Genomic DNA, 21,389 nt, shown 5'->3' with positions numbered 1-21,389 from the left:
CTTTGGGAGGCCGAGGCGGGCGGATCACGAGGTCAGGAGATCGAGACCACGGTGAAACCCCGTCTCTACTAAAAAATACAAAAAATTAGCCGGGCGCGGTGGCGGGCGCCTGTAGTCCCAGCTACTCGGAGGCTGAGGCAGGAGAATGGCGTGAACCCGGGAGGCGGAGCTTGCAGTGAGCCGAGATTGCGCCACTGCACTCCAGCCCGGGCGACAGAGCGAGACTCTGTCTCAAAAAAAAAAAAAAAAAAAAAAAAAATAAGCACTGGCCAGGCACAGTAGCTCATGCCTATAATCCCAGCACTTTGGCAGGCTGAGGTGGGAGGATCATTAGAGGCCAGGAGTTCAAACTGGACAACATAATGAGATATTCAATTTTTTTTTTTTTAGATGGAATCTCCCCCCATCGCCCAGGCTGGAGTGCAGTGGCACCTTCTCGGCTCACTGCAACCTCCACCTCCTGGGTTCAAGCGATTCTCCTGTCTGAGGCTCCCAAAGTAGCTAGGACTACAAGTGTGCACCACCACACCCAGCGAATTTTTTTTTTTTTTTTTTTTTTTTTGAGACAGAGTTTCGCTCTTCTTGCCCGGGCTGGAGTGCAATGGCGCGATCTCGGCTCACCGCAACCTCTGCCTCCCAGGTTCAATCGATTCTCCTGCCTCAGCCTCCCAAGTAGCTGAGATTACAGGCATGCATCACCACACCCAGCTTATTTTGTATTTTTAGTAGAGACAGGGTTTCTCCGTGTTGGTCAGGCTGGTCGCGAACTCCCGATGTCAGCTGATCTGCCCGCCTTGGCCTCCCAAAGTGCTGGGATTACAGGCTTGAGCCACGGCGCCTGGCTAATCAGGCTGATCTTGAACTCCTGACCTCAAGTGATCTGCCCACCTCGGCCTCCCAAAGTGCTGGGAGTACAGGTATGACCCACTGTGCCTAGTCGCCCAGCCAGTTTTTTAGTTACTTGTAGAGACGAGGGCCTGCTATGTTGCCTAGGTTGTTCTCAAGTTTCTGAACTCAAGTGATCTTCCTGCCTCGATCTCCCAAAGTGCTGGGATTACAGGCATGAGCCACCGTGCCCAGCCCTCTACTAGCTCTGAAGGTGAGCTTGAATGGTCCTTGTTTTGCTGGGTACAGTTAGTTACATTTTATTTTATTTCATTTCATTTTTTTTTTTTAGACGGAGTCTTGCTCTGTTGTCCAGGCTGGAGTTTAGTGAGTTCAGTGGCGTGATCTTGGCTCACTGCAACCTCCACCTCCCTGACTCAAGCAATTCTCCTGCCTCAGCCTCCTGAGTAGCTGGGACTACAGGCGTGCACAACCAGGCCTGGCTAATTCTTGTATTTTAGTAGAGACGGGGTTTTGCCATATTGGCCAGCCTGGTCTCCAACTCCTGACCTCAGGTGATCTCCCCACTTCTGCCTCCCTAAGTACTGGGATTACAGGTGTCAGCCACCACGTCCAGCCACTTTATTTCATTTATGTTTCTGAGGTCCATTGCTCCATTCAGTAGAAAAGGGGTGGCTTGGAAAGGATTTGCCAACCTCCCCATGATTTCCATCACCATGTCCTCCAAAATGCACAACCTAAGTTTAAAAGTGTAGCAACTGGTCAGGTGTGGTGGCTCATGCCTGTAATCCCAGCACTGTGGAAGGCTGAGGCAGGCGGATCACCTGAGGTCAGGAGTTCTAGACAAGCCTGGCCAACATGGTGAAACCCTGTCTCTACTAAAAATACAAAAATTAGCCGGGCATGGTGGTGTGAGCCTATAATCCCAGCTACTCAGGAGGCTGAGGCACGAGAATCGCTTGAACCCAGGAGGCGGAGGTTGCAGCGAGCCGAGATTGCACCATTGTACTCCAGCATGGGTGACAAGAGCGAGACTCCATCTCAAAAAAAAAAAAAAGAAAATGACCCAGCTGAGTTATGTAAACAGGTGATACTAATCTTTTATTTATTTATTTATGTATTTATTCTTTTTGTTTTTTTTTTTTTCAGATGGAGTCTCGCTCTGTCACCCAGGCTAGAGTGCAGTGGCACGATCTCGGCTCACTGCAACCTCCACCTCCCATGTTCAAGCGATTCTTCTGCCTCAGCCTCCCAAGTAGCTGGGACAACAGGCACGTGCCACCACACCTGGCTAATTTATATAAATATATATATATATATATATATACATATATATGTATATATATATATATTTTTTTTAAAAACGGAGTCTCGCTCTGTCACCCAGGCTGGAGTGCAGTGGCTCAATCTCGGCTCACGACAAGCTCTGCCTCCCGGGTTCACGCCATTCTCCTGCCTCAGCCTCTCCGAGTAGCTGGGACTACAGGCGCCCCCCACCACGCCTGGCTAATTTTTTGTATTTTTAGTAGAGACGGGGTTTCACCATGGTCTCGACCTCCTGACCTCGTGATCCGCCCACCTCGGCCTCTCAAAGTGCTGGGATTACAAGCGTGAGCCACCGCGCCCGGCCTCTGCTAGCTCTTAAGGTCTGCTTGAATGGTCCTTGTTTTGTTGGGTACAGTTAGTTACATTTTATTTCATTTCATTTTTTTTTTTTTTTGAGATGGAGTCTTGCTGTGTCGTCCAGGCTGGAGTTCAGTGGCGTGATTTTGGCTCACTGCAACCTCCGCCTCCCCGACTCATGTGATTCTCCTGCCTCAGCCTCCTGAGTAGCTGGGACTACAGGCGTGCACAACCAGGCCCGGCTAATTCTTATATTTTAGTAGAGATGGGGTTTCGCATGTTGGCCAGGCTGGTCTCCAACTCCTGACCTCAGGTGATCTCCCCACTTCTGCCTCCCTAAGTACTGGGATTACAGGTGTCAGCCACCACGTCCAGCCACTTTATTTCATTTATGTTTCTGAGGTCCATTGCTCCATTCAGTAGAAAAGGGGTGCCTTGGAGAGGATTTGCCAACCTTCCCATGATTTCCATCACCACGTCCCCCAAAATGCACAACCTAAGTTTAAAAGTGTAGCAACTGGCCAGGGGTGGTGGCTCACGCCTGTAATCCGAGCACTGTGGAAGGCTGAGGCAGGCGGATCGCCTGAGGTCAGGAGTTCTAGACAAGCCTGGCCAACATGGTGAAACCCTGTCTCTACTAAAAATACAAAAATTAGCCGGGCATGGTGGTGTGCACCTGTAATCCCAGCTACTCAGGAGGCTAAAGCAAAAGAATCACTTCAACACTACGCGAGGCCCGCCAGGAGGTGGAGGTTGCAGTGAGCTGAGATCGCACCATTGTACTCCAGCCTCGGTGACAAGGGCAAGACTCCATCTCAAAAAAAAAAAAAAAGAAAAAGAAAAAGAAAAGAAAGAAAAAGAAAAAAAGAAAAAAGAAAATAAGAAAATGACCCAGCAGTTATATAAACGGGAGATATTAATCATTTTAAGTGTTGGACTGCAGTGTTATAATCTGGGGTTAAGTAGAACCACCTAAATAATTTGCCATTTTTTGTCTCCAGGACCACTATACTGAAATAATCCCCATAACCAAATTTTATTCATGGTCTTTGATCAGTTGCACTAATTTCCGTAGGATCCAATGACTGATGAAGGTTTCTCATGGCTCGTAAAGTCCAAATTGGGAATCTTGGTTTTTGAATATTAATACTATCTGTAGGCAAGAAATACCGCAACAATTTCAGAAAAAAAATGTAGGGAGTGCAGAACTTTCAAATTTAACTAAATGGCAAGATTTCTTGGCTCTTAAACACCCGTATACGGAAAGTAGAGCAACTTCTTGGTACCCTCACTTTAGTATTTCACAAGGAGACTGAAATACAATGTGATATTTTTTTTTTTTTTTTTTTTTTTTTGAGACGGAGTCTCGCTCTGTCGCCCAGGCTAGAGTGCAGTGGCGCGATCTCGGCTCACTGCAAGCTCCGCCTCCCGGGTTCACGCCATTCTCCTGCCTCAGCCTCTCCGAGTAGCTGGGACTACAGGCGCCCGCCACCGCGCCCGGCTAATTTTTTGTATTTTTAGTAGAGACGGGGTTTCACCGTGGTCTCGATCTCCTGACCTCGTGATCCGCCCGCCTCGGCCTCCCAAAGTGCTGGGATTACAAGCGTGAGCCACCGCGCCCGGCCTTTTTTTTTGAGATGGAGTCTCACTCTGTCACCCAGGGTGGAGTGCAGTGGCACGATCTTGGCTCACTGCAAGCTCTGCCTCCCGGGTTCACGCCATTCTCCTGCCTCAGCCTCCCGAATAGTTGGGACTACAGGTGCACGCGGCCATGCCCAGCTAATTTTTTGTGTTTTTAGTAGAGATAGTGTTTCACCGTGTTAGCCAGGATGGTCTCGATCTCCTGACCTCGTGATCCACCCGCCTCGGCCTCCAAAAGTGCGGGGATTACAGGCGTGAACTACCGCGCCTGGACTTTTTTTTTTTTTGAGATGGGTCCTTCTGCAGTCTCGAGTAGCTGGGATTACAGATGCCCGCTACCATATCGGGTAATTTTTGTATTTTTAGTAGAGACAAGGTTTTGCCATGTTGGCCAGGCTGGTTTCGAACTCCCGACATCAGGTGATCTGCCCACTTCAGCCTCCCAAAGTGCTGGGATTACAGGCATGAGCCACTGTGCCCAGCCACAATGTGATGTTTATTAAACAGTTGGATTGACTTAAATACATTCATGGCATCTAAAATGAAATTTTAATTATTACTATTCCTAAAAAACCAAATGAGCTAAAACTCAATTACTTCCTTCAGAACAAAAATGTTACAATCAAATTTCTCCCATCAGATCTCATTTGGCTCATTAAATCTCCCTGGTGAACAGGATGGATTCCAGAAACCCAGTGCGAACAATGAAATATCAGCCTCATACTTGGCCCACAAGAGCATCATATACCATAGTAGAGATTTCTGGTCCTCCTCTTGGCCCCTGGGGGAGACTACTATCGGCTCCTAGCACTATCAGCTGGCTAGGAATGTGTATGCAACACTTCTGAAGCCTTGGAAACCTAGTACAGAACGTACCCATCTTATGATGATTCAACTTTATGATTTTTCAACTTTATGATGGTATAAAGGTGATACATAATCAGTACAAACCATACACACACCACTATTGTTTTTCACTTTCAGTACAGTACTCATTACATTTGTCAACACTTTATTATAAGATAGGCTTTATGTTAGATGATAATACCAGCATCTTGCTCAATAAATTGAAGCCAGCTTTTTCAACAGAGAACATTATTAGAATGAAACTAGATGCAAGAACAGGAAGGTAAACACCTGTGTCATGTTCAACAAGACTGAACTACGGGGCAAAGAATCACATAGTGTTGCAAAATCTTGAACTGGCTAGAGGAATAGGATTACACAAACCACACAGCTATTGCTGGAAAATTATGTCATGCAGAGAACAGACTGGCATGATTATATATGTGGGTTTGTCCTACACAAATCAGACCTTTAAGTGAAACAAGTCTATCTAACCATCTTCCCATAAAACCTAGTTTCTATGGAAAACAATCAATTAAGCTAAACCCCCACATTTTAGATGTATATTCATTTATAGAAGCCCGAAAGGACAGTGGGGTTACAAATAATTTTATATTTTAGAGGCTTTCATAATTTAAAAAGTTAACATTACAATTTGTGTTACTAAAATGCAAAAACAAGTTAGGCATGGTGCCTCACACCTGTAATCTGAACATTTTGGGAGGCTAAGGCAGGAGGACTTGAGCCCGGGAGTTCGAGGCCAGCCTAGGGAACACAGGGAAAACCCGTCTCTACGCAAGATGTAAAAATTGGCCAGGTGTCATTGCATGCCCCTGTAGTCTGAGCTGCTTGGGAGGCTGAGGTGGGAGGATCGCCTTGAGCCCAGGAGATTGAGGCTGGAGCTGTGATGGCACTAGTGCACTCCAGCCTGGGAAACAGAGTAAGACCATCTCCCCCACTGCCTGCTACCCCGCCTACCAAAAAAAAAAGCAAAAGCAGGCTAGACTCCTCTAACTTGAGGGAGAGCTACTACAGATGTTTTCTTTCTTTTTTTTTTTTTTTTTCAGTTTTGCTCTGCCGCCCAGGCTGAAGTGCAGTGGTGTGACCTGGGCTCACTGCAACCTCCACCTCCCGGGTTAAAGTTATTCTCCTACTTCAGCCTCCCAAGTAGCTGGGATTACAGGCGCCTCCCACCATGCCTGGCTAGTTTTTGTATTTTTAGTAGAGATAGGGTTTCACCATGTAAGCCAGGCTGGTCTCAGAACTCCTGGCCTCAAGTGATCTGCCAGCCTTGGCTGGGATTACAGATGTGAGCCACCACGCCCAGCATTTTTTTTGAGACTGGGCCGGGGAGGGGGGCAGCAGGCCAGGGATTGTCTCTCTCTGTTGCCCAGGCTGGAGTGCAGGATCGTGATCATGGCCCATTGCAGCCTCTACCTCCCGGGATCAAGCAATCCTCCCACCTCAGCCTCCCAAGTAGCTGGGACCATGGGCATGTGTCACCACACCCAGCTTATTTTTGGTAGAAATGGGGTTTTGCCATATTGCCCAGGATGGTCTCGAACTCCTGGGCTCAAGCAATCCACCCAGCATTCCAAAGTGCTGGGATTATGTTGGGAAAAGCTGTTGGGAGAAGCTGAGGCAGGGCTTGCATTCTGACATAATGTAAGAGTCTTGGAACATGTCTGGGGTCAAGGGTCTAAAACCCCTTGTGGGCCGGGCGCAGTGGCTCAAGCCTGTAATCCCAGCATTTTGGGAGGCCGAGGTGGGCGGATCACGAGGTCAGGAGATCGAGACCATCCTGGCTAACAGGGTGAAACCCCGTCTCTACTAAAAATACAAAAAATCAGCCGGGCATGTTGGCGGGCGCCTGTAGTCCCAGCTCCTCGGGAGGCTGAGGCAGGAGAACGGCATGAAGCCGGGAGGCGGAGCTTGCAGCGAGCCGAGATCACGCCACTCTACTCCAGCCTGGGGCACAGAGAAAGACTCCGTCTCAAAAAAAAAACAAAAACAAAAAAAAAAACCCTTGTGGTCTTTGGAACACCAAGCTCTGTGCTAAAGCGTGGAACGCTACCCTGACGCACCATAATCTAAGCCCAGGGCATAAAATCCCTCGTGGCTTGGATAGAATCCAGTGGCTTGGGGCTCTGTAACGTGTCTAGACTTGCTGGCTCCTTGCTCTCCCAGGATGGACTGTAACTTGAGTTAAAAGAACCTGAGATACACCTAATGCTAAATGACGAGTTAATGGGTGCAGGAAATCAACATGGCACATGGATACATATGTAACAAACCTGCACATTGTGCACATGTACCCTAAAACCCTAAAGTATAAAAAAAAAAAAAAAAAAGAACCTGCTCTCCATTATCTCAAGTAGCAGAGCAAATGCTAAACCTTGAAATCATGTGCTTAATGCAAGGTGCCCTTTTGACCTCCACATTCTCACTCACCATCTGTTTCTTTGTTGGATTACCAATAAATAGCGTGGGCTCCCAGAGCTCAGGGCTTTCACAGCCTCCACGATCGCGATGGTCCACTGGTCCTACTTCTCTAACTGTCTTTTTCTCAATCCTTTGACTCTACCGGACTTCGTCACCTCCACGACCTGGTGTTGGGTCTGGTCACCCCAACAGGGTTACAGATGTGAGCCACCGCATCTAGTACCCACATTATGTTTGAAAGCAGTTGAGTCTTTTGCATGCAAGAACATTCCTGCACTGCAGTGAATGTTAACTTACTATGTATGCATACCAATTCACAACCAGTGAAAGTCTAAGTACCTAAAAAGTTTACTGCCTCAGAATATACTTGACAATTGTGGAAACGTTAGTAATCTACTCTTCCAAGATTCCTTGGAGTTGTCATACATAAGCAAATCCATATGGACCGAGGAATAACAAGGAGGAAGAGGGTAAGGCTTATGGAAGATAAATCATGTTCTTGCCTCCGGTAGGTAGGATTCAATTCAGTGCCTGTATAAATGACTCCATGTTAATTTCCCTTCCCATATGGATGCTAATCCAGTGACTCATAAGCTTAGACCAACAGGCTCAGCATGAGAGCCAAGAAACTCCTGTTTCTCCTAAATTCCGTAGCCGACTCTCATACAGTGAGGCCCTCACTGGGCCACTTTGGGAATGACCACAAATGAATGTGATGGAGTCCATGTGAATAATGGTTGAGCAGGTGAGGAAAAGGGTCACATCATAGACCTCAAGTCAGACCCACTGATTTGGAAAGCCAACAGTATACTCAGAAGCAAAGCAATGTTATACTTTTTTACTGAGACAGAATCTCACACTGTCACCCAGGCTAGAGCACAGTGGGGTGATCGTGGCTCATTGCAGCCTCAACCTCTTGCGCTCACTTGATCCTTCCACCTCAGCCTCGTGCGGAGCTGGGAGCACAGGTGCATGCCACCATGCCACACTAATTTTTTTTTTCTTTTGTAGAGATGGGGTTTCACCAAGTTGCCCAGGCTAGTCTCTAACTCCTGGGCTCAAGCAATCCTCCCACCTTGGCTTCCCAAAGTGCTGAACAACCACAAAGAAGCATTCTATTTTTTTCCTCTATTGTATTAGCAAATACACAGAAGGACAATTTAAAAATAGATTATACCCAGGAACATATGTCAGAATTACTTATGGAGGTTTTATTATTTTTATTTATTTTTGAGACAGAGTCTTGCTCTCTCATCAGGCTGGAGTGCAGTGGCTCAATCTCGGCTCACTGCAGCCTCCGCCTCCCAGGTTCAAGCAATTCTCCTGCCTCAGCCTCCCTAGTAGCTGGGATTACAGGCGCCCGCCACCACGCCCAAATAATTTTTGTATTTTTGGTACAGACGGGGTTTCACCATGTTGGCCAAGATGGTCTAGATCTCTTGACCTTGTGATCTGCCTGCCTCGGCCTCCCGAAGTGCTGGGATTACAGGCATGAGCCACCGCGCCTGGACTACTTATGGAGGTTTTAAAAAATCTTTTAAGTCCAGGCCTGATGCTTAGAGAAGGTTACAAAGGTGGTCAGGATCTGAGTATCTCCAAAAAGCTCTGGAGGCAGCACTGAGGTTTCCTTCCAGTTGAATCACTGACTTTAGGTCGACTGGGGTACTTTGGGTTTTTTGGGCCATTTTTTGGGGGTGTGGGAAGCTTTTCTCACAGATTTACTAGGAGTGGTGAAGAACCTGGCCTCTGGCTTTTTTGGAGTCTGTCTCGCGTCTTTTTTCCCCAGCGAAGGATTTTTTTCCTTCACTGCCTCTTCTTTGATTTTTGGCTTCTTCCCTGGGCCTTTCCCTGGGGTCTCAGACTCTGCAGCTTTTGGGGTCTCAGATGCTGGCAAGACCTTTCTTTTCTTCCCACGAGGTGTGCTGGGATTAGGACTCTTTGTTGGAGACTTCTTTCCTGTGGCATGTTTTTGAATCTAAGAAAAAAAAGAAAATTTAATATAGAAAAAGCCACAAAACCTGACACTCTTAACTCCAGGAGTTACTGTTTTTATTTGTATTTATTTGTTTTTGAGACGGAGTTTTGCTCTTGCTGCCCATGCTAGAGTGCAATGGCACAATCTCAGTTCACTGCAACCTCCGCCTCCTGAGTAGCTGGGATTATAGGCACGTGCCACCACGCCCGACTCATTTTTTGTATTTTTAGTAGAAACAGTGTTTCACCATGTTAGCCAGGCTGGTCTCGAACTCCTGACCTCAGGTGATCCACCTGCCTCAGCCTCCCAAAGTGCTAGGATTACAGGCGTGAGCCACTGTGCCCGGCGAAGTTACTGTTTTTCAGCGCATGCCAAGTTACTGTTTTTATTAGTTAACCCCCAAAAGGTACATGTCAGCATGATGACAGAAATAAGCTGTATTCCACTATTAAGAATGAGGGATAGGTGAGGTGGCTCATGCCTGTAATCCCAGCACTATGGGAGGCTGAGACAAGTGGATCACTTGAGGCCAGGAGTTCAAGAGTAGCCTGGCCAACATGGTGAAACTCCATCTCTACTAAAAATACAAAAATTAGCCAGGCATGGTGGCAGACACCTGTAATCCCAGCTACTCAGGAGGCTGAGGCACGAGAATTGCTCGGGCCCAAAAGGTGGAGGTTGCTGTGAGCTGAGATCGTGCCACTGCACTCCATCTTGGGTAACAAAGTGAGACCTTGTCTTAAAAAAAAAAGAATTGAAAAGACCCAGAGGTCTTCCTGGTCCAATCAGAGGAAAACCACCTTTCCCTATGACTGAGGGGAGGGACTCCTGGAAGCACCATGAGAAGCACAGCAGAGACATATGGGAGCAAATCCTGAGTCTTCCAACTGTAGCTGCACATCCCTGGCACATGTTGTAGGGCAGGGATTCCCAGATTCTCTGTGTAAAAGCCAACTGGTGGCTGGGTGCTGTAATCCCAGCACTTTGGGAGGACAAGGTGGGCGGATCACCTGAGGCCAGGAGTTCGAGACCAGCCTGGCCAACATGGCAAAACCCCGTCTCTACTAAAAACACAAACATTAGCTGGGCATGGTGGTGCGTGCCTGTAATCCCAGTTACTCGGGAGGCTGAGGAAGGAGAATTGTTTGAACCAGGGAGGCAGAGGTTGCAGTGAGCTGAGATCATGCCACTGCACTCTAGCCTGGGTGACAGAGTGAGACTCTATCTTCAAAAAAAAAAAAAAAAAAAAAAAAAGCCAACTGGTTGGGGCTAGGTGTGGTGGCTCACACTTGTAATCCCAGCACTTTGGGAGGCCAAGGTGGGAAGACTGTTTTGACTCCGGGAGTGTAAGACCAGTCTGGGCAATATAGCAAGATCCCATCTCAAAAAAAAAGAATGTACAATAAATCATGGTATGATAAACACCTTCATAGTTCTTTGGGTTCACTCCAGTATTTTTCATCATTTATTGCTCAGCACAGTACCTGCCTGACACAGTAGCCACTGAACCAATCCATTATGAACAGTAAATATTAAAAAAATACCTTTACATTTTCATTAGCTGGAGTCTTCTTTCCTATTGGTACCAGCTGTGGAATTTCATCTTCGGATTCATTTGTTGCTTTAACTTGGGCTTTTCCTCTGCCACGTTTTTTCTTCCCATGCTCTGGGGTCTGTTCCTTCTTTGATTCAGGTTTCTTCACTGTAGTATCACCACTTTCAGGTGCCACATCATCTTTACTAAGAACCGATGCGGTCTTCCTAGCCTGCTGCCTCTTCTTTTTCCTCTCCTTTTGTTTTTCAAAATTTCTTTCTCTTCGTTTTCTCCTTGCATCCTACCAAAAAACACCATACAAACATTTTCGCAGGAACGGTTCTGTTGGTTAACAAACAGCACAGTTGTACCACTTGCAGTTTTGATTATCCATAAGCCCCTAAATGGACCTCGATCTATACAGAGAACAAACTCCCTAACCAGCACTGGAATCTCAACCGCAGTTTCTGACTCATAGCCAAACATGCATTTTATGCAGTAAATTATATACTGGCATTTCAGAATCTGACTATCTAAAGTATACAGTTAAGAGACTTTTGTGAAACACAGTATGGTTTAGAGAGTGTAAAGAATAATCCTCAGCTGGGTGTGGTGGCTCACACCTGTAATCACAGCACTCAGGGAGGCTGAGGCAGGAGGATCACTTGAGGTCAGCACTTGGAGATCAGCCTGGTAAATATGGTGAAACCCCATCTCTATTAAAACCACAAAAATTAGCTGGGCATGGTGATACATGCCTGTAGTCCCAACTACTCAGGAGGGTGAGGCACAGAGAACCATTTGAACCTGGAAGGCGGGGGTTGTAGTGAGCTGAGATCATGCCACTGCACTTCAGCCGAGGCGACAGAGTGAAACTCTGTCTCAAAAACAAAATTAAAAATTCATTGGATACAATTAACATGGCTAAAGAGAGAAACCGTAGGAGATCAGTCTAACAAATAGCAAAAAATTAAATTTTCTTTCCTTCCGAAAGCTTCTTTTGCTAGAGTACGAGTAATACTGAAAACCTACAAACCAAGCTCAGGAGGTATCTGTGAGCATAACCTCCGACATCCAAATACGTGCACATTAGGTGAACTAGTGTGTTGAAATTATCCTAGTCCCAGTCCCAATGAATGTAGGTGTATGAGTTTGTCCTGTGATGAAACAGCACCTTTTCTAGGGTTGGCTCTTGCCTGTCACCCTTTTCCCTGAGCTATCAGGATTAAACTCCAGCCACCTACAACACTGGATGGGAGTAACTGGGTAAATAATTATGTCAATTCCTTTTATTACTGTTTCAAATGTATATATAGCTCACATTTATTTCAATGTTTGATATTTTGAGTGTTTTGGTCTTTATTTAGAAGTATGGTGTTGTTTCTATGACTGGAAATACGTGGTAGGAACTTAACTCAGGCCCCCTCAAAAGCCAGTTAATCCAGGCCAGGCATAGTAGCTCATGCCTGTGATCCCAGCATTTTGGGAGGCCAAGGCAGGCGGATCGCTTGAGCTCAAGAACTCAAGATCAGCCTGGGAAACAGGGAGACCACGTCTGTACAAAAATAAAAATTAAAAATTAGCTGGAAGTGGTGGAGTGTGCCTGTAGTCCCAGCTACTCGGGAGGCTGAAACAGGATTGCTTGAGCTCAGGAGGTCAAGGCTGCCATGAGCCTTGATCACGTCACTGTGCTCCAGCCTGGGGGACAGAGTGAGACCCTGTCTCTCTAAAAAAAACCAGCAAGCACTGGATCTAACAAAAATAATAAAAAAAAAAATCCAATTTATCAATAAATACAAGATATTTCTATCTTAACGCGCATTACTGATACTCATATCAACTACCTCATGTAAAGTGACAAAAGCACACCCATTTTACCTCATGTAAAGTGACAAAAGCACACCCATTTTACCTCATGTAAAGTGACAAAAGCACAACCACCAGAAAACCAGAAGATAACTGAAAAGTCGGGCAGGGATGATGGTCTACTTCTCTCTTCTAGGGACTGAGTTTATACCCTTCATTATTCATTCCATCAGTATTTAAAATTCTACTAACTTTTTTCTTCTTATTAAGCAAAGATCTTTTGGTGGCTTCATCCCAATTGCTGACAAACGAGGAAAAGATGGGAAGAGCAGCCGATTTCTCAGTTTTCACAAACAGGAGTTTCACGCTCTCCCACTTCTGAAACAAAGAAAAGAGTAACATCGTCTACATATACTTTGTTTCTTTGAAATGAACAATCAGTTGATGCACCTGCAATACTGTACCTCTGGCAATTTTTCTGAAAGTCCTTTGCTGACAGCAACAATGTTTTCAATGATGTGCTCAATTTGCATTCCAACGTGACCGATACGTATAGCACTGAAATTTAATATAGTATTAGACAAGATTTTAAAAAAACATTTTTCAAAATAAACCAAGCAGGTATATGAAAAATATAAATACATAATCCTGAAGTTTTTTTTTTTTTTTTCTTTTAAAAAAGTAGAAACATTAATCCTGGGCAACATGGCAAAATCCTGTCTCTACCACACTAACAAAAATTAACTGGGCATGGTGGTACATGCCTGTAATCCCAGTTACTCAGGAGGCTGAGGCAGAAAAATCACCTGAGCCCAGGAGCTCAAGGCTACAGTGAGCCCAGATCTGGCGACTGCACTCCAGCCTGGGTAACAGGGAAAAAACACAGTCTGAAAAACAAAACAAAACAAACAAATAAAAAAACCCATTAAAATCTTTAGGTTCTAAAAATATTTTATTTCATTTTTGAGACAGGGTTTTCCTGTCGCCCAGGCTGAAATGCAGTGGCACAATCAGTGTACCGGGCTTAAGCAATCCTTCCAACTCAGCCTCCAGAGTAGCTGGGACTACAGGCCACCCAGCTGATTTTTGTATTTTTTGTAGAGATGGGTTCTCACTCCTGGGCTCAAGTGATCCTCCTGCCTCAACCTCCCAAAGTGCTGGGATTACAGGCATGAGCCACCATGCCCGGCCTAAATATGTTTTAAAGGAAGATTATCATCTTTCATGTACTAGAAATTCCTTCCACCTAAAGAAAAATGTCACACCATGAAGGGGTGATTTTTTTTTTTTTTTTTTGAGATGGAGTTTGCTCTGTCGCCCAGGCTGAAGTGCAGTGACGTGATCTCGGCCCACTGCAACCTTTGCCTCCTGGGTTCAAGCAATTCTCCTGCCTCAGCCTCCCTAGTAGCTGAGATTACAGGCGCATGCCACGATGCCCAGCTAATTTTTTTTTTTTTTTTTTTTTTAAGATGCAGTTGCACTCTTGTTGCCCAGGCTGGAGTGCAATGGCGTGATTTTGGTTCACCGCAATCCCCACCTCCTGGGTTCAAGCGATTCTCCCGCCTCAGCCTCTCGAGTAGCTGGGATTACAGGCATGCACAACCACACCCGGCTAATTTTATTTATTTATTTTTTCTAGTAGAGACGGGGTTTCTCCATGTTGGTTAGGCTGGTCTCAAACTCCTGACCTCAGGTGATCCGCCTGCCTCGGCCTCCCAAAGTGCTGGGATTACAGGCGTGAGCCACCATGCCCAGCTGAGGTGGTGATTAAAGAGCTGGTAGCACCTGACTGTGAGGTTAGGAGCATTGGGAGGCAGGGCCAGAGGAGGTTCTACCTTTATCTTAGACAACCCCAGGTCGCTGAGTCCGCCTTCAAGCTGTTCTAAAGGGACCTACCACCAGGAGGGTCACCTGCTCTCTCTACAGTTCTACTGCTCTACCCAGCTGCCATGTTCAAGAATAAATAGTTCTGTGGCTGGGCAGGGTGGCTCATGCCTGTAATCCCAGCACTTTGGGAGGCCAAGGCGGGCGGATCACGAGGTCAGGAGATCAAGACCATCCTGGCTAACACGGTGAAACCCTGTCTCTATTAAAAATACAAAAAGAGATTAGCCGGGCATGGTGCCGGGCGCCTGTAGTCCCAGCTACTCTGGAGGCTGAGGCAGGAGAATGGCGTGAACCCAGGAGGTGGAGCTTGCAGTGAGCCGAGATCGTGCCACTGCACTCCAGCCTGGCAGACAGAGCGAGACTCAGTCTCAAAAAAAAAAACAAAAAACAAAACAAAACAAAAAAGTATATAAAATCATTGTCAAATACAACATTAAAGGAGGCACACATGAATGCCTTTTACCTACCTGCAAGAACCACTTTTAGAAATGTTTAACACCGTTCCACCTATACAGTTATTGATCTCTCTTGATAAATTCTTGGACAAAAGGTTTACAGATACTGGAACTCTATAAAATAAACACACAGGCATTCAGAACAAAATGCATACACACCTAGAAACTTCATGCTGCTAAAGTCCAGTCCTTACTAAGAAACTTACTTCTTTCTTTGATAAAAATGTCTCCCAATGAGTGAGGGTAAGAGCCGCCTAATTCTGGCATCAGCAAGGAAGAGGTCAAAACTGCTCAGAAGGCGGAGCTTGGCTTCATAGGGTTTATATTCCTTCTTTAGAGTTTGGAGGGAGATAATCTAGGAAGTATAGAGAAGAATAAAAACAAAAAGTTAGGAATCTAAACAAGGAGAAGAAATACTTAGGCAACAATTTGTATTTGGATTTAAAAATGTCCTAGTGCCATGCCTCTATACTTTAATGAACACGTGAGTGCCTAAAATGTGCCAGGCACTATGCTATATGCTGGGAACACTGAGACAAATAAGAAAGGGCCCCACCTAAAGAAACTTAGGTCCAGGTGGGCAACATATATATATATATATTATTATATGTATGTTGCTGTATGTGCTCACGCCTGTAATACCAGCCCTTTGGGAGGCCGAGGTGGGCGGATCACCAGAGCTCAGGAGTTCAAGACCAGCCTGGCCAACGTGGTGAAACCTCGTCTCTACAAAAATATAAAAATTAGCTGGGCATGATGGCGGGTGCCTGTAATCCCAGCTATTCGGGAGGCTGAGGCAGGAGAATAGCTTGAACCCGGGAGGTGCAGGTTGCAGTGAGCCGAGGTCCCGCCATTGCATTCCAGCCTGGGCGACAGGGCAAGACTCCAAACAAACAAAAAAACTTAACATACCTTAGATCCAGAGGGTAATAAAGACAAGTACACCAACTACAAAACAGTGAATCAGAGAATAACAAGATGCTGTGAAAGTACAGAGGAATGACACGAGCCACCTCTTTTATAATTTGCAAGATATAAAAGCTACTGATATACACACCACTACAAATTTAAAAAGTAGAAGAAAAATACTAGGAAATATAGCAATTTATTTGTGACACCATTTCGACTGAATTAAATCCTCTAAATAACTTGAAAATATTAACCAGGATTCTAACCTGAGAAATGGTTTTAATTCCATGCTTGTTTAAAAGTTTTCTATAAAACTGTTCTGTCTTTTCAGGAGTTGAATTGGGTTCATCCTTCGTAAATAAACAGATATCTTCTGAATCTGATCGAATACTATGAGGCAAGGTCCTACAAAATACGTGAAAAGAAACCAAGGAAAGCATTATTACACACATTATGCATGTTTGTATCACATAGAATACACAATAAACTTAGTGTCATTTAAATAACCTTTAGTCATGCTAGTTAAGCAAATATTGCACCGAGAACAACATTTAAAAATACATTTCATGGCCAGTAGCAGTGGCTCAAGCCTGTAATCCCAGCACTTTAGGAGGCCAAGGCGGATGGATCACCTGAGGTCAGGAGTTTGAGACCTGCCTGGCCAACATGGTGAAACCCCGTTTCTACTAAAATTATAAAAAATTAGCCAGGCACAGTGGTGGGCGCCTGTAATCCCAGGTACTTGAGAGTCTGAGGCAGGAGAATCGCTTGAACCTGGGAGGTGGAGGTTGCAGTGAGCCAAGATCGCACCACTGGACTCCAGCCTGGGTAACAAGAGGCAAACTCTGTCTCAAAAAACAAAAAAATAAAATAAAACTCACTTTCAATGCAAGTAAATCACAAATACACACAGGCCCAAATATCAATTAACACTTGGGATATAAGAAGAATTAAAATATACTCAAAGACATCCAAATTCTTGCATATATAATTATTATTATACATATGTTGCTGTATGTGCACATATACTCTAATGTGCTGTAACAACCTAGCTTAATCAGGACAGGCCTGGTTCAGAATTTTTCCTTCTCTAAAACTCTTAGCTCCATAAACATAGTAAGTTTTCTTCTTTTCCTTTTTTTGAGACAGGGTTTTGCTCAGTCCCAATGGCTGGAGTGCAGTGGTGTGATCATAGCTCACAATAGCCTCCAGCATAGCTGAGACTCCAGGCACGTACCAGCTGGGTGTAGGCCCAGCTAATTTTTGTATTTTTCATAGAGACAGGTTTTCGCCACGTAGCCTAGGCTGGTCTTGAATTTGTGGGCTCAAGCAATCCAGCTGCCTCAGCCTCCCAAACTGCCGAGATTACAGTGTGAGCCACCACACTCAGCCAACGCAACTTTTTTTTTTTTTTTTTTTTGAGATGGGAGTCTCACTGTCACCCAGGCTAGAGTCTCTGCAACCTCTGCCTCCTGGGTTCAAATGATTCTTGTGCTTCAGCCTCCCAAACAGCTGGGATTACAGACGCCCACCATCATGTCTGGCTGATTTTTGTACTTTTAGTAGAGATGGGATTTCGCCATGTTGGTCAGGCTGATCTCACACTCCCGGGCCTCAAGTGATCCACTCGCCTCACCTCTCAAAGTGCTGAGATTACAGGGATGAGCCACCATGCCCAGCATAACATAACTTTTAAGAATTGAAACAGGCCAGACATGGAGGCTCATGCCTGTAATCCCAACACTTTGGGAGACTGAGAGGGAGGACTGCTTGAGCCTGAGTTCGAGACCAGCCTGGAGAACACAGTGAAACCTCATCTCCCTCATTTCTACAAAAAATTTCAAAATTAGCTAGGCATGGTGGTGTGCACCTGTAGTCCCAGCTACTTGGGAGGCTGAGGTGGGAGGATCACTTGAGTCAGGTCAGGGAGGTCGAGGCTGCAGTGAACACAGATCTCATTATTGCACTCCAGCTGGGCAACAGCGCAAGATCTCGTCTCTTAAAAAAAAAAAAAAAAAAAGGAGAGATAAAAGAATTGAAACGAAAAACAAGGAATAAACCGAGGGACCAGCAAACACAATTACGCCACATCTTACAGAAAACAAAATACAAGGGTTTATCTCATTTCTTATGCTTACAACCTACGTTCTGAAGAAGTATTTTGTATAATCACCTGGATTTTTTTTCCATAGAAAGGAGTTCGCTGCAGTTTTTAATAGTCTCTGTACAAAGGAGTAAATTGTAGCCCAAAAGAATTTTTGCTTGACATGCAAAGATAACAGTTTCTAATAAAAAAATAAAGCTGTCTAACTTATTCCATGTTTATTGTTTCAACCACCACCAGGTTTTCGATTCAACAGACCCGATTACGTTAGCTGTCCACCAAGCTCTAAGAAAACTGGTGAAATTTCTAGAAAATTTTAGCACATCTGAATTCCTAAGATTCTTTTATTTTTTTTATGTTTTTGAGACGGAGTCTTGCTCCGTCGCCTAGGCTGGAGTGCAATGGAGAGATCTCCGCTCACTGTGACCTCCGCCTCCCAGGTTCAAGCGACTCTCTTGCCTCGGCCTCCTGAGTAGCTGAGATTACAGGCACCCGCTATCATGCCTGGCTAATTTTTGTATTTTTGGAGAGACAGGGTTTTACTATGTTGGCGAGGCTGGTTTTGAACTCCTGACCTCAGGTGATCCGCCCACCTCGGCCTCCCAAAGTGCTGGGATTACAGGTGTGAGCCACCACACCAAGCCTCTATGGTTCTTTTAAACATAGTTGTTTTACTTCATGTCAGATTTTTACTATAAGCTTGCAAAGTTTCCATTAGAAACTACAATGGAATTGTTCGAGTTACAAAGAATGAACAAGCAGATAAAAACAGCAAAGGTAGAAAATCACAACTTACAGTCTGACCCTCAGTTCTTTACTTGGAATTTTCCATAATACCACCATTAAAAATAAATTTTCATTCTCATTCAAAAGTAACCCATAATTGTTTTTCCTGGACTTGCAATGTGTCAAGAGAGCATCCACTGCCTTTCTAACCTGCAAAGTGGAAATCAGACAAATAAGTGAAATGTTTTCACAATAACTTACACAAATAAGTGAAATATTCTCAATCTAATTTAGCATTTGTCCCCTCCCACACCTTCTATTTTTTCCCTTCCAACTTCTGTTTCAAGGGGTAACCTCCATAACCATATCTATTAGGATTCTGCAATTTATATTCAGAGAAATCTAAGAATCCATCAAACATGCCTAAGTATCCACTTCCAGCACTGTCTGCAGAAGGGCGCCTCTTCTTCTTAAAGAGATTGGGCTAGAGGGAAACGTGCCCCTCCTGCCCTCAACGATGAAAGCAGTAATCCCAAGAAAAACGCAAAGCAAAATGCATTTAGAATTTACTGAGAACTCCTGTTTTTTTGTTTTTTGGTTTTTTTGAGACGGAGTCTCGCTGTTGTCGCCCGAGCGGGAATGAAATGGTGGGATCTAGGCTCACTGAAACCTCCGCCTCCCAGGTTCCAGCAATTCTCCTGCCTCAGCCTCCCGAGTAGCTGAGATTACAGGCGCCCGCCACCACGCCCAGCTAATTTTTGTCTTTTTAGTAGAGACGGGGTTTCACCATGTTGGCCAGGCTGGTCTCGAACTCCTGACCTCAGGTAATCCACCCGCCTCGGCCTCCCAAAGTGCTGGGATTATAGGCGTGAGCCACCGCGCCCGGCCTACTGAGCACCTTCTTACCATGTGCCAGGCCAAAGCGCTTTACACGCATTACCTCTCCCGATCTTGGATAGCGGGGAGCGGAAGGGCCCATTTTAAATAACGGGTAAGAAACCTACAAAACTAAGCGACTCGGTCAAGCGCTAATGATAGGGAAGCTAAGCCAAGTCGCCAGGTCGATCTCATCTAGCTCCACAGTACACTTGCAACCCAATTCAAGAGCGCCAGGCCGCAAGACCAGGGAAAGCAGGCGCCCACCCACGTGTGTAAAGGGGAGAGACAGCTGAGGCACACAGCCAGCAAGCGACCATCCCACAGCCCCGAGGAAGTCCGCCGAGCACGCACTCGGGTTCCGGCACCCTGCGCCTCACGAGGTAACCGCCACCCCGCTTCCAAGCCACCCTCCCCAGGAACCACTCACCTGCTCTTTGTCCAGCTGCTTCCGTGCTGTCGGGGCCACTGGAGTCGAGGTGGAGGTTGCAGTAGCGGCTGAAGAAGAGTGTGGCGCGGAGGCCAACCTCTCCATCTTGTTTCCACCTCGTGAAGAAGCGCGTGTGGAACTCCACTGCTGGCTTCTGGTGCGCACGCGCGAGCGAGGCCCGGACCCGGAAGCGAGGGGGCAGGAACCCAACCTCTGTGCGTCATTTCCTGGGGAGCGTGGGGTTTCGCTCTCGGGAGTGGTGGCTGCTGTCAGAATCCCTTCCTTGAGGAGGCACCTGCTCTTCCGCTCTTCTCCAGCTTTCCATGAGGTATGGGGAGTAGCTTGGTTGTCCCCTCACTCTTACTAGATAGAAATCAAGAAAGCGCCTTGAGGCGAGAGAAGAGTCCCGTCAGGAGGCCCAGTGGAGTCCTCCACACTCCACGGTCCCCGCCTCCGGGAAGGCCGCGCGTGGCGTGGGCATAGCGCGGAATCCTGGCTCCACTGCCCACCTGCCGGTTGACTTTAGTCGACGCCAACCCCAGGCTGGTGAGGGGTCCATGAAATATAAGGCATGGGAGCCACCCGGCGCGTCGTTAAGCAGCGTGAGAGACCGAAAGATGAGTCTGAGCCAGTCTCTTAGGAGCTTCTGGTCTCGCAGAGAGGCGGGAGGTAAGATCCTATTCAAATAAGCGTGGCTGGTCGTGCGCGTGGCTGGCGCCTGGAATCCCAGCACTTTAGGAGGCCGAGTCGGCGGGATTCCAGGAGTTGGAAACCAGCTTGTGCGTATACGAGACCCTGTCTCTCCAAAAAAATATAAAGATTAGCCGGCGTGGTGGTGGACGCCTGTAGTCCCAGCTACTTGGGAGGCGGAGAATGGAGGATCTTGAGCCCAGAAATTCGAGGCTCAGTGAGTTCTGATCCGCGCCACTGCACTCCAGCGTTGGCAGTAGAGCGAGAGCTTGTTGCTAAACAAAGAAACAAGTAGGAGTGGAGGCTGGATAACTGACAAATGGAATACCTTAGAACAGGGGAGTCCAATCTTTTGGCTTCCGTGGGCCACACTGGAAGAAGAATTGTCTGGGCCCACGTATAAAATATACTAACACTAATGATAGCTGATGAGCTTTAAAAAAAAAAATCTTAAAAAAATCTCATAATGCTTTAAGAAAGTTTACGAATTTGTGTTGGGCTGCATTCAAAGCCTGGCCTCCAGGGCCGCAGGCGGCCCTTGGGTAGGACAGGCTTGCTTTGTAATGTCTTCCTCCCACTCCACCCACCTCCCCAGAGGT

At 46.1% G+C, this 21,389-nt stretch overlaps 1 protein-coding gene and 1 long non-coding RNA gene across 5 annotated transcripts in view; one reads left to right on the top strand and one right to left on the bottom strand.

Moving 5' to 3' along the window:
* Positions 1-8,588: 8,588 nt before the first annotated feature.
* RSL1D1 (ribosomal L1 domain containing 1) lies at positions 8,589-20,725 on the bottom strand. Of its 4 annotated transcripts, none has more exons than XM_055243805.2 (9): positions 20,101-20,725; positions 18,865-19,004; positions 16,231-16,369; positions 15,262-15,410; positions 15,068-15,169; positions 13,178-13,271; positions 12,966-13,091; positions 10,918-11,208; positions 8,589-9,373 (listed from the first exon to the last, which is right to left on the bottom strand). In XM_055243805.2, exons 1-9 carry the CDS (start codon positions 20,203-20,205, stop codon positions 9,047-9,049), a joined length of 1,473 nt encoding a protein of 490 aa, XP_055099780.1. In that variant the 5' UTR covers positions 20,206-20,725; the 3' UTR covers positions 8,589-9,046. The 4 variants fall into 4 exon arrangements, with proteins under 4 accessions (XP_055099780.1, XP_063474301.1, XP_063474300.1 ...); XM_063618231.1 differs by having other exon boundaries at positions 10,924-11,208; positions 20,101-20,594; XM_063618230.1 differs by having other exon boundaries at positions 12,966-13,088; positions 20,101-20,277.
* LOC134732516 (uncharacterized) overlaps positions 20,332-21,389 on the top strand; it is a 61,702-nt gene continuing 60,644 nt past the window's right edge. Inside the window, exon 1 of the long non-coding RNA XR_010115785.1 lies at positions 20,332-20,769. This is a non-coding gene — a long non-coding RNA (uncharacterized lncRNA). The remainder of the gene's footprint in view (positions 20,770-21,389) is intronic.

The sequence above is a fragment of the Symphalangus syndactylus genome, chromosome 14 (genome assembly GCF_028878055.3).
Source record: "Symphalangus syndactylus isolate Jambi chromosome 14, NHGRI_mSymSyn1-v2.1_pri, whole genome shotgun sequence".
In the NCBI taxonomy this organism is placed as follows: domain Eukaryota; kingdom Metazoa; phylum Chordata; class Mammalia; order Primates; family Hylobatidae; genus Symphalangus; species Symphalangus syndactylus.
The sequence above is the reverse complement of the archived record's forward strand: the minus strand, read 5'-3'. Positions and strand labels throughout refer to the sequence as shown.